Here is a 15,009-nt window from a genome sequence, read left to right as displayed (position 1 = left end):
CAGCCAACCGCTGTCGGTTGGCTGGCTTATTTTTTTGTGAAAAGAAGTATTTATCTGTCGTATTTGAGAAGAAAAGTGTCTGAATAGCATGTGTGTGATGGAGAGGCGCACTTCTAGAAAAAAGACATATTCCTATATTTCTTTAGAAAAGAAATTGCCTATCCTGAAAAAGACACGGAGTAGTCTATAAAAAGCAAATGTAATCTAACATATTTAACACACTACAGCACAACTCTATCAGATCAACTTCATTATGTAGACACCAGTGAATGCTCATTGCTTGGATCCATTAGTGCAAAACGTGATCAAATATTGGGCTTCATTGTGTCCTAGAGGTTTATCGCATATTCCTCTTGCATACTTAATTGGTGCGGCCAAATAAAGCTTTAAAGAATGTGACACTACTGCACGCCTCGAAGCCATCGTCTTTTCAAGTTTTTATTTTTTCCCTTCCCCTTGATTTGACCCGTTAGTGCAAACTATTGGGCTTTATTGTATCCTAAAGGCTTATTACATATACCTCTTGTATACTTGATTGGTGGGAGCGAATAAAAGCCTTAAGGTGAGTGGCAGTGCTACATGCCTTGAAGCCATACCCTTTTCAGGCTTTCCATTTTTTGCTCCCCCATTGCTCTAACAACCCAGACGGCAAAACACTCACCCAATGCATGCAAGCCTTCTATTATAATAATGTTTTCAAACACTAGTTACAAGAAACAAGGAAGTTGCAAGTAGATCTTTGTTTATTGAGGTACTCATTCAAAATTACCAAGAAGATTTTTTAACCCTCAAGCTTAAGCTTGCGTGGTGTTGGCTTAAGCACATGGATAATATCTTATTCTAAACTTGTTGGCAAATAACCTAATTTAGTGATTCATGACGGTTGTCCTTGGATTGGGACATCTGAATCTCTAAGATATATGGCTGGTTAGAAGGCATGACTTCATGTTGTGTCGAAAAAGCAAAATTACTAAAAAGAAAGAACAAAACTTCCCATGGTCAAAAATAGTTGCTTACGTTTGTGAATCAACTACTTGATTGACCATGCAATTGTTCAAATTGTGTTAGGGACACAAGCATAATAAAACCAAAGCATATGTTTTGCCTCCATCTTATTAATTTCCTGCCCTAGAATTCCTCCAACTTATACTTTTCCTTACAATTGAGTGTTCACAACTGGGTTATTGCGCTCGCGGTTCCAAGGTATACCATTTTGTAATTCAAACACTTGAAATTAAACCCATGCAGTGCTCTAGCATGACTTGTGATTTTAAATTAGTACGTTATTTTGTTCATTTTTTCCTTTATTTTTAAACAACCAAATCTTTGTTTTAGCTTCAACTCAACTAGATTCATGCCCTTTGTGACATGGTTCATCATGACCAAAATGTCTAGAAGCAAAATACGTTTGTCGATTGTCCTCTCCCCCCTCCGGACGCCCAAAAGAAAGAAAGAAAGAAAGAAAGAAAGGATCCTTCATTTTGCTCGAAATAAATTCCACTCACATACCAGGTTGCTCCAACCTGCTATTCACTAAAGCTATATACCTTAGTGTTGTACATCTTGGACACGTTTGGTTTGAAGGCCAGACAAGAGATTGAATTCTTGAAATGAGGTCATTGACTGCTTTGTTTAAGCCGGAATTTATCAGCATATAACCTTTAGCAAAGGAATACATGCACGGCTTCACCATTAGTCCCTTGGAAGAATTATGCCTACTTTTTCCCACCAAGAGGCCACTAACTGGAGGCGGCTCGACAGCGAGCGAAGTTCCTGAAGCCTTGACAGTCCTTCTGATGGTCGTCGATCGAGCTTCGAAAATATAAAAAGAGGAAGAAAATTTAAAGAGCCGAACCATACCCAACAAGCAAAGGAAAACACCACAGAATTGTTTGGGGCAAAGAACTAGAAATCTCGTGGGGCTGCAGCTTTTTGGAGCTTTCATGTTCCCAATGGATGCTTGTTCCCCTACTATTATATATCAACAACCAGCAATATTTTACATTCATTTGTTTGTCACTGTCTGCTGTTATTTTAAGGGCAAAGGTCGTGCACAACCCGGCAAACATGCTCTCCCAGCTCATCAGACTCCACTCATAAAATGAAATTAAATACTGCTATAATCTAGTTTTTAATGAGATTAAATAACAGTTATTACCTCCAATCACGCATATATTTACGGGAAAAACGATAAGATGTTAGACATTCGGTTGCATTTAATTGGAATCGGAGAATAAAGTTATTTATTGGAGCAATGCAAGGAAACAAGCATTACAAGACAAGAATAGCTGGATCATTGAGTAGTAATTGTTGTCTTGGAAAACCATTTTTTTTCCTTTTTTTTTTCTTTTCTAAAAGCGGGTGGATCATACCTGACGAGTATGGATGCACCAAATAAAATCAAAAAATAAAATACTTCTGAGCGGGCAACTCTCCATCTCCAGCCTATAGGGTACTATCGGAGTGACTGGCTATATAAGCAGCCACTCAGTCCACAGCCCGGTTAGTTTCATGGAAAACATGCTTGGCCTGAAAGGCCCCTCCATCCCTCATCATTACCCAGATATCTCGGAGCAAGGGGTGGACGCAATCATTACTCCTAAGGCTCCCCCGGATTCAATTGATGACCGTGGCCGAGTCTCCTTCTAGGACAACGGAACTGGCCTATAACACACACTGGCGTGACAAATGCCCGCTCACGCAGCCCTCAGCTCCGCATCTGGAACCGATATATCGAAGAGTTGACTGCCTCCTGCAGCCACGACCCTGGCAGATGGGTTCCAAATAACAAACCCACGCCACCCCTCCAACCTTCGTCCAATACAGACCCATCGAAGTTGACCTTGAGAAAACTCGGGGGGTGGGGGCTCTTAGGTGAAAAACACTATATGGGATACCGCCGAAGCAAAATGGAAACCCCAAATGTTCCGAGATGTTAAGGTTCCTACGTCCGGTATAATGTGACTGAGCTCCGCCGCCTGCACATGGGCACTCTCCACCATAAATTTCGGCAACGCACTGCGCTCGCCAAAGGTTCGCGCATTCCTAGCCAACCAGATTTGGTAGGACTTGCAAATCTCTCCAGCCGCCTTCTGGCGAAGCAATAGGGATTCTGAACATCGGCGCATGGCCTATAAGAACTGGTCTCTCCAGCCCCAAACCTTCTGTAGGATCCCTGCCAATCGCTAAGTCGCCGTAGCCTATGTGTATTGAAACAAGGCATGGTCCACCGGCTCGTCCACACCACAGTCCCTACATACCGGAAGAATCTTCAGTCCTCATCCACTAAGTACTACTATTGTCGGAAGACAGTCCCAGACCACCTTCCAGAGAAACAATGCTACCCTCGAGGGGAGTTCCAAGACCTTTGAGCGAGCATATCCACGAAATGAACAAGAGATTTTCAGCAAAAAAAAAAAAAAAAAAAAACCGTTGGTATCATAGAGTACTTGTATTGAAAATAGGAAGATTGGTTACCAAAAAAAAAAAAAAAAAAGATGATAAGAATTTATTTACAAATTTAAGATCCTTAAAAGTTACTAACAAAATTCTGTCCACCAAAATTAGAGATTAAAAATCTGGTGACAGAAAATATCTTAATTTTGTTAAAATGGAAAAGGGAAAAGATTAACAGTCGCTCGAATTTAGTAACAAGTATGGGATCATACATTTTATATGCACATGCTTCTAGATGTAACTATTTGTAGTGCCTGCCAATGCACAAGATTTAGTTGCAGACATCAAACCCATGAGCGCGGATACTAGATATTAGATTCAAAATGGATATTTGGATGCTTCTGTAATACATATTTAATTTGAAAGTGTAGAAAAATAAAAATGGGAAAAAAAATCCCTTTAGATGTATATTTACAGCACACCGATGTTTCCTTTTTTTCAAAATTAAATAAATAATGATTTTTGTTGCAATAATACCGACAAGCAAAAAGAAGGGTAAAATTAAATATTAGTATAAAAATTACTTAACTTCAAATATCAAGATTTGTTGAATATGGAATCATCAATGACTTGTTAATATTTGTGCCCTCACCTAGCAACCAAAAATCCTGAGTTCGAGCCTTGAATGGCATATTTGTATTTTGGTACGGAATTAATTACTAATTATTGTATTACAGCAAATGTAGTCTCCCACTTTTCCTCTAAAAAATTAAGAAATAAATTTTCAAAAGAAATCGTCTGGCTTGAACGGTCATTGCCAGGACCAGAACTATGATGCAAACCACCCTTTGGGCAAGCTCGACACTACTGGTAAGTTCAACCTGTTCCAAGATGGAAAGATTGAAGGCATTTGTGCCTGAAACTGTCAGAAGCCAGGAAACATTTTCCAAATGCTTTTCCTGATCCGAGGTCTCCTCAGCTTCCTCTAAAACCATCCTAATTTTAGGATCAGAAATCCTGCACTGGATGATTAGATGGCCAATGGACCCCAAGGGCTCTTAGCTCTCTTAAATCAAGAGGAATCCTGCACTGGAAAGAGACGTCCTCCCCCGTAAAGCTACATTCTAAGGAAAATGCTTCCAACCATGCGTCACGTCGTTCCCCTCCGTAACATCACATCCAACATGCGAGGAGTCAAAAAAACACGTCGAAAGAGCACCGACTTTTCCCGATTGTCAGGAAGAGAAGGGTATCCTTGTGCATTGCACGATCACGATGGCTGTGCAAGGCAACATCCAAGAGTCATGCGGAAAAAGTCGGTTCTCTCACTCAGTTTTCTGCAAGTGTGGGCAGACAAAAGCAACACGCGCATTTCCTCGTCAAAATTCTTCCTATCAGTTCACTATTGGCGATTGATGTCAGAATAACTGGAGAATCTGTCTGCATCCATATCATGCCAGAACGAATTAAGAAAAAAAAAGAGATTACTATGCTGGCGTTTTATTTGACCTCACCAAACAATCCAAAAATTAGTCATGGAGATGCATCGCATTGCTACAGCATCCCGACCCCACTTAAAAGGCAGCAGGATTGCAGTGCCAATTTATTAGACATGATTGTTGAGAAAATGAATGGTGAAGAGTTTCAAAAAAAAAAAACAACTCTTCTAGAGGCTTACTGGTACACGGAGGCCGTCATAGCTCAGCTGAACATCCAGACCCTCTGTCTCCATCAACTTAGAAAGCTGTTCATTTACTTTGTCATGGTCCATTAAATGCATCATACCTGGCACATCCCAATCGTATCAGCAGCTTAAACCAAATTACTCAAGCATCGATGCAATGCAATAGCCAATTAATTACCAAAGTATTTTGCCAACTAAGATGGTATCAGTCGGGGCATTTCAGAGAGGACCTGAGTATGACACTTATATTGAGGGGGAAACAAGATTTCACGCAAAGAATACATATCTCTACAAGAAATGACAACTGAAAGAACTCCAAGAAAGATCTCGGGTTCTTGAACTAACCTCCTTTTTATTGGGTAATGAGATGGTAAGATGCAAAGGGGGAAAAAAAAATTCTCTTTCACAGATCATCAAGCTTATAAATGATCAAATAATTTGCAAAAATTTGGGTTACAAAAGAAAACTCACACATTATCACCCATATCCAAAGTCAAAAGCAAAATAAGAATATATTGACGAGGAGAGTTCAAATAGCAAGGTGACTATAGGCATTAGACTAGCATATAGCCTAGGTGGCGGCCTAGGGGACCCACCAAGGCAAGAGACCTAGTACAAATTCACTCGGTCATTACTCGATTCAAGTACTTCACTTTCACAATTAGATTTTTGAGCTATTTCAATAATTTACATTGTAATATACCTTGAGCATACATAGTAAGCATAAACAATTAAGCCTCTTTCAAGATATATTCTAATTTTTTAAACTTTTATTAATTCATAAAATATAACAGAAGTAATAACATATATTGTTGTTCTTTCACCTCAAGTGGTGGAGTCTGTTTTCTTAGTCGCTTATCTTGTTAGAGATTGGAGCTAAGGTTGATATTATCGAATGAAAAATCTTTTTGTGATCACATGTTTAGCACTTGTTTTTAAGTTAATTTATTTTCAAACTACAAACTTTCCTTGAGGTTTAGTCTAAAGTTTCTCACAACCTTATTGGTAGATATGTGTCACATGAGAAAAGATTGCAAGAAAATAATTTAAAATGCTATATGTGTGTACATATTTAGATACATATGTGCATGAATTATAAGTGTGCTCATACGTTTTTTTACCTATATTTATGTATACAAACTAATGACACACTTGTATGTGCATTCATATACAGTATACGTCATACATATATCTATACATAACATTGATATAGTTGCATTAATATATGTGTGGATTATATGAATCTTTGCCTATATGTATGAATTCATGATTCATGGTCTAGGTGAGGCTCGCCTAGGCATTCAAAGGCTTATTTACCACCAAGGCGGTAGCCTAGGTGCTTAGGCAACCGCCCATAACAATTGTTTGGCCTTGGTATCTGCTCCATAACCAAGTCAATTCATTTGCTGTACGTCCAAGTCTATTTGGGAAAGAAGCTTATCCATAGAATACAAATAAGGAAGAGGAGGGTTTCAGGATTTCTCCTAATGGGCATGTCTTAATTTCATAGGATAGATCCAGCATATGCTCTTGTCATGGACTTTCTATCTTCCATGATGATAGAGCTTGAAAAATGTAAAAGACAAAAATGTGATTAAAAATAGAATAGCTGCTCAGTAATGAAACCCACAAGATGAATAAAAAAGAACAACCTGAGGATATTGGATGACTCCAGTAACATTCAGCTAACGCCGAGAAGATTATAAAGAACAAAAGCTCAAAAAGAACTACTCAAACATTTGCTGCTGGAAAGAAGTGAGGCACTCCATGTGCATATTTTATAAAACAAACTTTGATTGTGAAGGTGTATCTAATAGAGCAATGAAGCACCAGAATCAGAAAATAGGTTAAAAGGATTTGATAATACAAACAAAAGCTCAAAAAAGAACTACTCAAACATTTGCTGCCCGAAAAAAATGGGCGAGGCAATCTATGTGCATATTTTATAAAGCAAACTTTGATTGTGAAGGTGTATCTAATAGAGAAATGAAGCACCAGAATCAGAAAATAGGTTAAAGGATTTGATAATACAATTAACAGGAATCAAATAATAATAACTTCAGCATTAAGTAATTTTCATGAACAAGAATCCTCGTGTTAACACTCCTAACAATATAAACAGTGCTGCAGCGACTTAAGGATTCTTCAATGCAGCCTATAAGCAAATCATTGAAAAACTCACCTTCTTAAAAGGGTGACTTTGAATAGCATTAAACCATACAATGCTAGTTGTCAAAACTTGTCTAGGTCTCTAGCAGCAAACTACCTACATCTAAAGAACTGAAAAACAAGTTTTGCTCTGTGAACACCTACTGAATATTACCTCTCCATCAATTTCAGAATCAAGGAAAGAAGTTCTTAAAATTCTAGACTTCAAAAACATGAAAAAATTATGCATGTAAAGTGGGTATTTGGATGCCCCAGAATATAATGAAAGTAATGCATTAGTGGTCTTTCTAGAACAGGTAAATAGGTAGAATTTCTTGTGACAAGATATAGGAACTAACCCTAGCAACATAAAAAATAGTTTATAAATTAATAAAACTGAATAAAGTGATTTTTCTGTGTAAAATATTTAATATTAATTGATTTCCATGCTTCTGAAGCACAAAGATACCAGTATAACATATGATTATACGAAACGCTTATTCTACATAGTATATGGCATACCAGTAAAAAGTGTTCTCCTTGGTTGAATCTTCCGGACTTCCTCTAGAGCCTGATCAAGAATAAAGTAAATAAAACTTCAGTAAAAAGTCCCAACAAGAACAAAAGTTACCAAGGACGAATACACTAAACAATAAAGACATCAACCCTTGGTAGTCCAAAATGTGTTGGAGATGAACGATCTGGTCTTAGTGCATCCTGAAGAAATTTTTGAAGTAAGCATTGTTAGTATCATTAGCAAGGAAATTAAAACAAAAATATCTCCAGTAATTGCTTTCTTTTAAAAAAAATTATGTTCTACCAAAATCAGAAGTTCACAATCTTTGAGAAGCTCGTAAGTTTCTTCTGGTATGTCACTAACATCACTGCACACAAAAATAACAATTTAATAATGAAAAATATAATGCAATAAATTTCATTGGAATCGTATAAATAGCTATTAGTATGTTACCTTATGTAACATATATCCCCGAAACGAAAACCTAGGGAACGGTAACCATGTCCATGCCAGACAGGTAAAGGAGTAATCTGAAACAGTGACATGCAACAACATCAGGAAAAGGAATTAAAAAACATTTCTAATTTACCAAAAAATGACATAAACTATTTTTATATTACATATTTGGTTTAGACATGAACAGTAAATTGAATCAACCAAGAAAACACTAATGAACGAATAAACATTTGAAAATTGATATGAATAAAGTAAGACTATTTCCTATTGCAACATTTATGATCTATTAAGACTTCTCAACTTCATGGCTTTAAAGATTTTGCTTTGTCATTGTGTAGCCAGTTCAGAATCAGGGTGTTGGAGAATCATTCACTACTTATATCCAGGTCTTTTCATCTTTTCTGCTCTTCCTCGTTGCCTTTTCCAACTTAACTAGAGAAGAACTAACTAACAAAGACAGATTAGTGACTTCAAGTATTACTCCATGGACTTTGCTCTGGAAGTAAGCTAATACTGTTTAATGCAGTTATAAAGACATCTCCGCCGCCAAATAGATGATGCAAACTTTATGAAAGTTGTGAGAAAAGCTTGTTAGGACATCCAGTAAGAAATTCATTGACTTCTACCCTTGAAATTTCTTTCATCAAAAAGAGTTTCTAATCATTTACTGAATGGAACTTTTATTGAGTTTAACAAGATAACAATCAAGATTTCAATTTAAAATTCACATTCTCTAATTCTAAGAAAAGCTCTAGAGTTATAATCAGGTCAATTGGCATGTAGATTTTATCAGAGCCATTACTTATTAAGATGTGTGAGAGAAGAGACCCATTACATTTTATTCCCATTGGGATCGAACCTTCTTTTCTTTCAATGTTGACACAGCACACTGGTACTCCTGATATATGGAGAGCCTGGTGACACTATTAGCATAAGGGTAGAGTAGAAAGGGATGTGACTAATGAGGGATGAAAATATGTAGTGTCTATCAGATCTTTATCTACTACTAGATTTTTAAAAAAATTACACATTCACATATTTGAATTTGCCATCCATAATAAAAGGTTATTGAGTGTAATAACCCCCAAATTTTTTTTTCTATATAAAGAATGATAGAATAGTCCTCAAAATTGATATAAGGGGTAAAATTGGAAGGAATCAAAAGTTAATGGCATAACAGTAGATGCATTGAAGTGGCAAGGGCAAAATGAGAAATTAATAATTTTAAACAAAAAAAATAATGGGATGTGACTTAAATGGGGGTTTGGTTTGGCTGTGGCGGTGGGATTTAAACAAAGGGAGAGACACGGAGAGAAGGAAACGGCTGGGTCTCAGGCGATGGAAGAAAAAAAAAAGGAAGAAGAAGAAGAAGAAGAAGAAAGAAGAAGGGAAGGGGGAATCACAAAGGCGGAAGAAGAGTCGGTGGTGCTACTGGTTGAAAGGAGAAGTGCTAGTCTCCTTCCCCTCTACGCAAAGACCTCGATTTTCCAAAGAGGAAAAGGTAAATACCCATCCCTACCTAGTCTTCTAATAAAATTAGGCTATACAAAGGGTGGATGTGGTCTAGAGAGGTTAGATAGAAGTGTTAAAGGAGATTAAAAGAGGAGGAGTCGGATTTTGATAAGGTTTTTCCGGGACTGCGGAAAACCTGTGTCGAAGTCCTGATTTCAGTGAATTGTTTCGGGGGTCAATCGACCTCCGATGGTGATGCATGTCACCATTCTGGAAACCCCTATGAGTGTAGAGTATTAGGTATAAATTTCATAAAAATTGGAGTTTGGAAAGTGGATCAAATCCGGGGTGAAGTAACCGGATGTCAGTCCGGGTTACTGTTCATCCGGGATGAAGAGTGTGAGAAAAATAATGGGAGTCGCCTCAAAACGCACCGGAGTCGACTCGAGGTCAACTGGAGCCGACTCGGGGCAAATTGGGGTCGACTCGAGCTTAGCAGAGACGACTCGGGAAGTCGGAGACAGCTCGAGATTCAAGAAAATTTTAAAAAGAGAAAGGATTCAATTTTTTATCGCACCTTGCCCCAACAGCAATGGCCCAAGATGTGAGTGAGATGCTCCTGCATCAAAATACACATAAATAGCAAGTTAATTAATAGAAAAAGGAAGATTTAGTGAGGGGGGAGTTGAGTCAATTAAAGTTTCTATGCTTATGATTGATACATAGATTATGAGTCCTTGATACAAGACTGAATGTATGATTAATGCATGTCACAGTTGGGCAAAAAGCTAGGAAACAAGAAGAAGACCCTACTGTAGATTTTGGAGATGTATCAAGACCGTGCCGGATTGGCAGGTGAGTGAGAGTCATGTACTTTGCACCATGAGCATTCTTAATTTATTTTCATGAATGTCGCCAAGTGTAAATTGATTCCACTTAAGCATATTGATTGATATTGTAGTAGATTCCTCTATAATCTTGTTTCTCCATGTTTGATTATTTGGACATGCATTTGAGGAAACATTGAGAGAAATTACAAGGGGTAAAAGAGTAGTTAAATTGGTTCTGAGTTGTGAAATAACTTTTTTTGTAAATTGATTTCATTTTCTCTATTTCAAAGACTTGTAGAGCCTTTTCAGTGGTATATTGAGTTGCATTGCACTCCCTTGACTCTTCACTCCCAACTCTGATGTTAGTTTATGATTGGATCGTGGTCGAGTGAGTGGTAGTCTTGATTATATTCTTTTATAGTTGAGTATTGGGAATGTGCATTATGTCATTCATGCATGGCTTGGCAGTATCTATAGGACACCCATAATCGATGGGGTTAGACATCGGCCTGTGTGCACATAGTAGCCTTCTGGATGAACGGAGCCCAATCCCTTCCTAGGGGGGACACGACCCTAGGCGTAGGATCGGTCAGTCCTGCGACTTATATATCTGCTTGCCGTCGGGCATAATAAGACCCCACGAGGTGCAGTATGGCTTTTCGCAGATGTAGCATTCCCGCGAGGTGCCGATGGTATTCAGATGTGAGGTGATTCTCATGGGTTTCTATGAATTTCTGTTCTGGATACTGGCCAACATTTACATTATTGGTGTGGTGTCATATTCTATGCATGCATATGACAGTAGGAAGTTGTTGTAGTTCGCCTGGGGCGTAAGACCCACCTTCCGATAGCTGTTTATCGATGTCTCAACATATTGACACCCGATTTGTATGTTCCAGCATTATGATCTGTTGAGCATATTCATGAGTAGCATATATGTTTACTTGATTATTCCATATGTGCTTCAGATGAGTTGATATTGATTATGGTGATATTGATGATTTACTCCATATTCTTTATATTGAGTTTATGTTTATCTTGTTATTGATCACCATTCATATGCTCTTGAGATTTCATCTCGAGCCATGATTATATTCTGTCTCATATGCATAGTACTCTCCACTCCACTCACTGAGTATTTATATACTCACTCCCCACTTGATATTTTTGTTGCAGACCAACTGATATATAGAGAGAAGCAGGATTAGTGATTGCCTGCTAGCTGTGCCGCTCCATAGCATAATATAGTATAGAGTAGAGGTTTATATATTTTGATGTATTATAAACCCTCAGTGTGTATGGTGTACAGTTATAGGCATAGATTCTGTTGTGGATATGGGTTTGACCATGAATGAAATGGGAACCAGATTTTTTTACGCAGATAGGGTGTGCCTGTGATAATGTATTGATTTATATTGTCCAGGTTTATTTTGTGACAGGATTATGTGATTGCAGCTCTAACAGGTAGATTGTGGTGTGTGGATATTTCCTGACAGGTTAAAAATAGAACAAAATGATCATTTTGTGCATATATCATGCCAAAATTTTTAGGAATTTATGATGATTGATATGTAGTAGGATTTTACACAGTGGCTGGTGGCTTTATGCTTACCCGCACCCTAGGACCGTCGTGGCGGCCCGCCGGATCAGGGCGGGGGTCGTGACAAGGTGTGGTATCAGAATAAAAGTTAAGAAGAGTCCTGTCAGAGCAATAGGGTGAATCAAGATTACACTACAGAAAAAGTCGGTTTTACCGACGCTTTTTTGCCGACGCTTTTCACAAGCGTCGGCAATTTTTGGTCTAGCGTCAAAATTTGCCGACGCTTGTAAAAAGCGTCGGCAAAAGACGACGCTAATAAGCGTCGGTGTAGTCGCGGGCCTACGACGACGCTAAAAAGCGTCGTCGGAAGCCAACATCCCACCGAGCCCTCTCTCTCATTCCGTTTTCCCGGCCACCGCCCTCCACCCTCAACCCATTACAGAGATCAAAGAGAAAACGGAACCCCGTCCCCATTCCTCGTCTTCTCTCTCTCTCTCATCATCATCGCCCCCCCTCCCTAACCCCCTCCAGATTCAAGAAGCAGAACGGCATCTCCTTCCTCTCCGCCATCCTCTTCCGGCGGTCGCCGCAGCACCGCCCCCTCCTCCTCCTCCTCGCCTCCGCCCACCCCTCCCCGAGGGCCTTCTCCTCCGCCTCCTCCGGCCAGGAGCTCGAATGGCGCGAGGACCACCACCAGCCGCCGGAGGAGCATCGCTCCTTGTCACCGTCGGCGGCGTCCTCCTCCGACGACGACGATGGCGGCTACCAGGACCACCTCCTCGAGGTCCAGCAGCAGAAGCAGAGCCGCTTCATCCCCATTAAGGCTTACTTTCTCTGCACTAGGTCCCTTTCTTCTCGCTTTCTCTCGTGCTAATTTTTCACTTTCTTTTTCTTTTTTTTTTTCCTTTTCAATACGAAATTTGTTTTTGATTCATCCCTGTTGTGATTGCAGTATTGATTTGAGAAGCTTGCAGTCTCAGAATGCTTTCAATGTCATCCCCCCAAATTCTCGCGCCGCCAACTATGTCGTGCTCCGGTACTACGACGTTAAGGGCGATCCTCAAGTAGGTTCTCTGATTCTTCTCTTTTTCTCTGATTTGATGTTATAGAATAGGGATTTTTGCAGTTAAGAAGAAGGTTTTGTGATATGGTGTATTCATCTTCTGTAGCTTCTGTGGCTTCAATTGGATATTGCTAATTTTAATCCGAGATTATAGCTGAATCTTGCATGCCTTATAATTTACATTCGTCCGAAGGTTGGAACCCTTATTGACCATGAAAGAACTAACAGGGAGGACAGCGCTGACCCATCGTCCGAAGGGAATAAAAGTTAGGTTTGTTTCTAGGAGTTTATCTTTAGTGACTGTAGAAACTGTTGTTGGAGCATTGCTTCATCCTGTTATAAATTCCATTAATTTTCTATTTGAATTTTGAAGTCCTTTTATTGCATTTTGTATTAAGGGAATTGATTCTTAGAGATATGTTGGTGCTTATAATTCTTCCACCCTATATGTCTGTTGGAGTGCAATATATGGGTGCAAACATATCATAAATTCATTGTTCCTAGTGGAAGGTTCAGGGGAATAACTGGTCTGTTTGCTGGAGTTTCATTAGTTGTTGTGGCAAATGTTGTACTTTAATTAACTTGTGGCGAAAAATGGAAGAAACGAGATTGAATATTTTGATATGATTGTCTTTGTATTATGTTCTCCTCAAAAAAGAATATGAATGTCTTCAATAATCCTATCCTCCACCAGTTTATGCTCTTTACTTTCCCTTTTTTGGGGGAAAGGATTTGGCAGGGCCTGATCAATTTATTACTTTGCTTGAATTGTTGTATAACCAGCATTGTATGATTCAGCTTTTTGGGCTGAGTGATGCATCATAAACATAGAGGGAGTGGCTGGTTTTCTAAATACACACTATCAAATGCATGGTTGCAAAGAAGTTTGTTTTACTCTCAGCATTTCCTTGTGTATTTGTCTTAGAAACTGCAGCCTTCTTCCATAAGTGAGAAGCAACATCTTCAGAAATGGTATTTGCTTCCATGTTTGAAACATCGTGGGAGACATAATGTCCAATTCAGAGCGGCTATTAAAAGTTTCATGTTAACTATTGTGTTTGATTGTGATATTTAAGACGGCACATTCTATTTTGTTTATGTAAGCGACAAAAGCTCCCTTCAATTAGTTGAATTCTATCTTTTAACTGAAAACAGATTGATGGATAGTTTGAACCTTTACCAGGCATGGCAATGTTGGACCAATGAGACAGCACTGAAATTAGTTGATCCAAGTATGGCTGAAAATTATTCAAGCCCGACGCTTTAATTTACATTCGTATTTTTATTTTTTTTAAAAAAAATAGCAATCCCGACGCTTTAAAGCGTCGGCCAAAATACATTTGCCGACGCTTTAACGCGTCGGCTAAAACACAAAACTGGATTGGTCTTTAGCGACGCTTTAAAGCGTCGGGAAATGTGTTTTTCCCGACGCTTTAAAGCGTCGGCAAAAACCCAAACTGGATTGGGCTTTATCGACGCTTTAAAGCGTCGGAAAAGCCGGTTTTGCCGACGCTTTCATTAGCGTCGGCAAATCCCTGTTTTTGCCGACGCTTTCTCTTAGCGTCGGCAAAAACCGGACCCACGCCCACCTGCCCGACGTCTGAGCCACGCTTTGGGTCGCGTGGGCTGGGAATTCGCCGACGCTTATAAGCGTCGGTAGAGACAAAAAAAAAGCGTCGGGAGTTATTCCTTCTTTCGTAGTGTTAAGTATAGGATTATACTATGGAGCATAGGATTTTCTGTATGTTATTTTATGAGTCATTTATAATTCAGTAAAATATATTATGGTTCAGTGTGTAACGACTGCCCTCTCTTTTTGACTCTTTTAGAGATATATAATGAATACCTCCAAGGAGAGGATATGCTCGTCTTGGAAGGAGGATGGAGCCAGATATAGCATTGGATGCGGGTTCCGCACATGTT

General features: G+C 39.0%; 2 protein-coding genes across 5 annotated transcripts in view; one reads left to right on the top strand and one right to left on the bottom strand.

Moving 5' to 3' along the window:
• Positions 1-3,854: 3,854 nt before the first annotated feature.
• The window catches only part of LOC103711222 (Metallo-hydrolase/oxidoreductase superfamily protein), a 35,905-nt gene continuing 24,750 nt past the window's right edge, over positions 3,855-15,009 (bottom strand). Inside the window, exons 7-13 of one of the 4 annotated variants that reach the window (XM_088710047.2) lie at positions 10,231-10,272; positions 8,199-8,275; positions 8,049-8,112; positions 7,895-7,945; positions 7,751-7,799; positions 5,075-5,181; positions 3,855-4,836 (exon numbers count right to left, since the gene is read on the bottom strand). In XM_088710047.2, the coding sequence (XP_088566173.1) occupies positions 4,726-4,836; positions 5,075-5,181; positions 7,751-7,799; positions 7,895-7,945; positions 8,049-8,112; positions 8,199-8,275; positions 10,231-10,272 (501 nt within the window). In that variant the 3' untranslated portion in view covers positions 3,855-4,725. Of the gene's footprint in view, positions 5,182-7,750; positions 7,800-7,894; positions 7,946-8,048; positions 8,113-8,198; positions 8,276-10,230; positions 10,273-15,009 lie in introns of all 4 variants that reach the window. The other 3 variants (XM_088710041.2, XM_088710043.2, XM_039125330.3) reach the window with 3 other exon arrangements.
• Positions 11,173-14,786, top strand: LOC148715498 (uncharacterized). The gene is made up of 4 exons (XM_088712485.2): positions 11,173-11,190; positions 12,355-12,866; positions 12,976-13,087; positions 13,193-14,786. Exons 1-4 carry the CDS (start codon positions 11,173-11,175, stop codon positions 13,238-13,240), a joined length of 690 nt encoding a protein of 229 aa, XP_088568611.1. The 3' UTR covers positions 13,241-14,786.

Source organism: Phoenix dactylifera, chromosome 1 (genome assembly GCF_051530095.1).
Source record: "Phoenix dactylifera cultivar Ajwa chromosome 1, Ajwa_hap1_PhDact_Kaust_v1.1, whole genome shotgun sequence".
Classification (NCBI taxonomy): Eukaryota; Viridiplantae; Streptophyta; class Magnoliopsida; order Arecales; family Arecaceae; genus Phoenix; species Phoenix dactylifera.
Note: the sequence above shows the minus strand (reverse complement) of the source record. Positions and strands in the feature narration are given on the sequence as shown.

Coding starts and splice junctions, on each gene's coding strand:
- LOC148715498 (XM_088712485.2), top strand. Junction 12,867..12,975: donor GCTTACTTTCTCTGCACTAG/GTCCCTTTCTTC, acceptor TTGTGATTGCAG/TATTGATTTGAGAAGCTTGC. Junction 13,088..13,192: donor ACGTTAAGGGCGATCCTCAA/GTAGGTTCTCTG, acceptor CATCTTCTGTAG/CTTCTGTGGCTTCAATTGGA.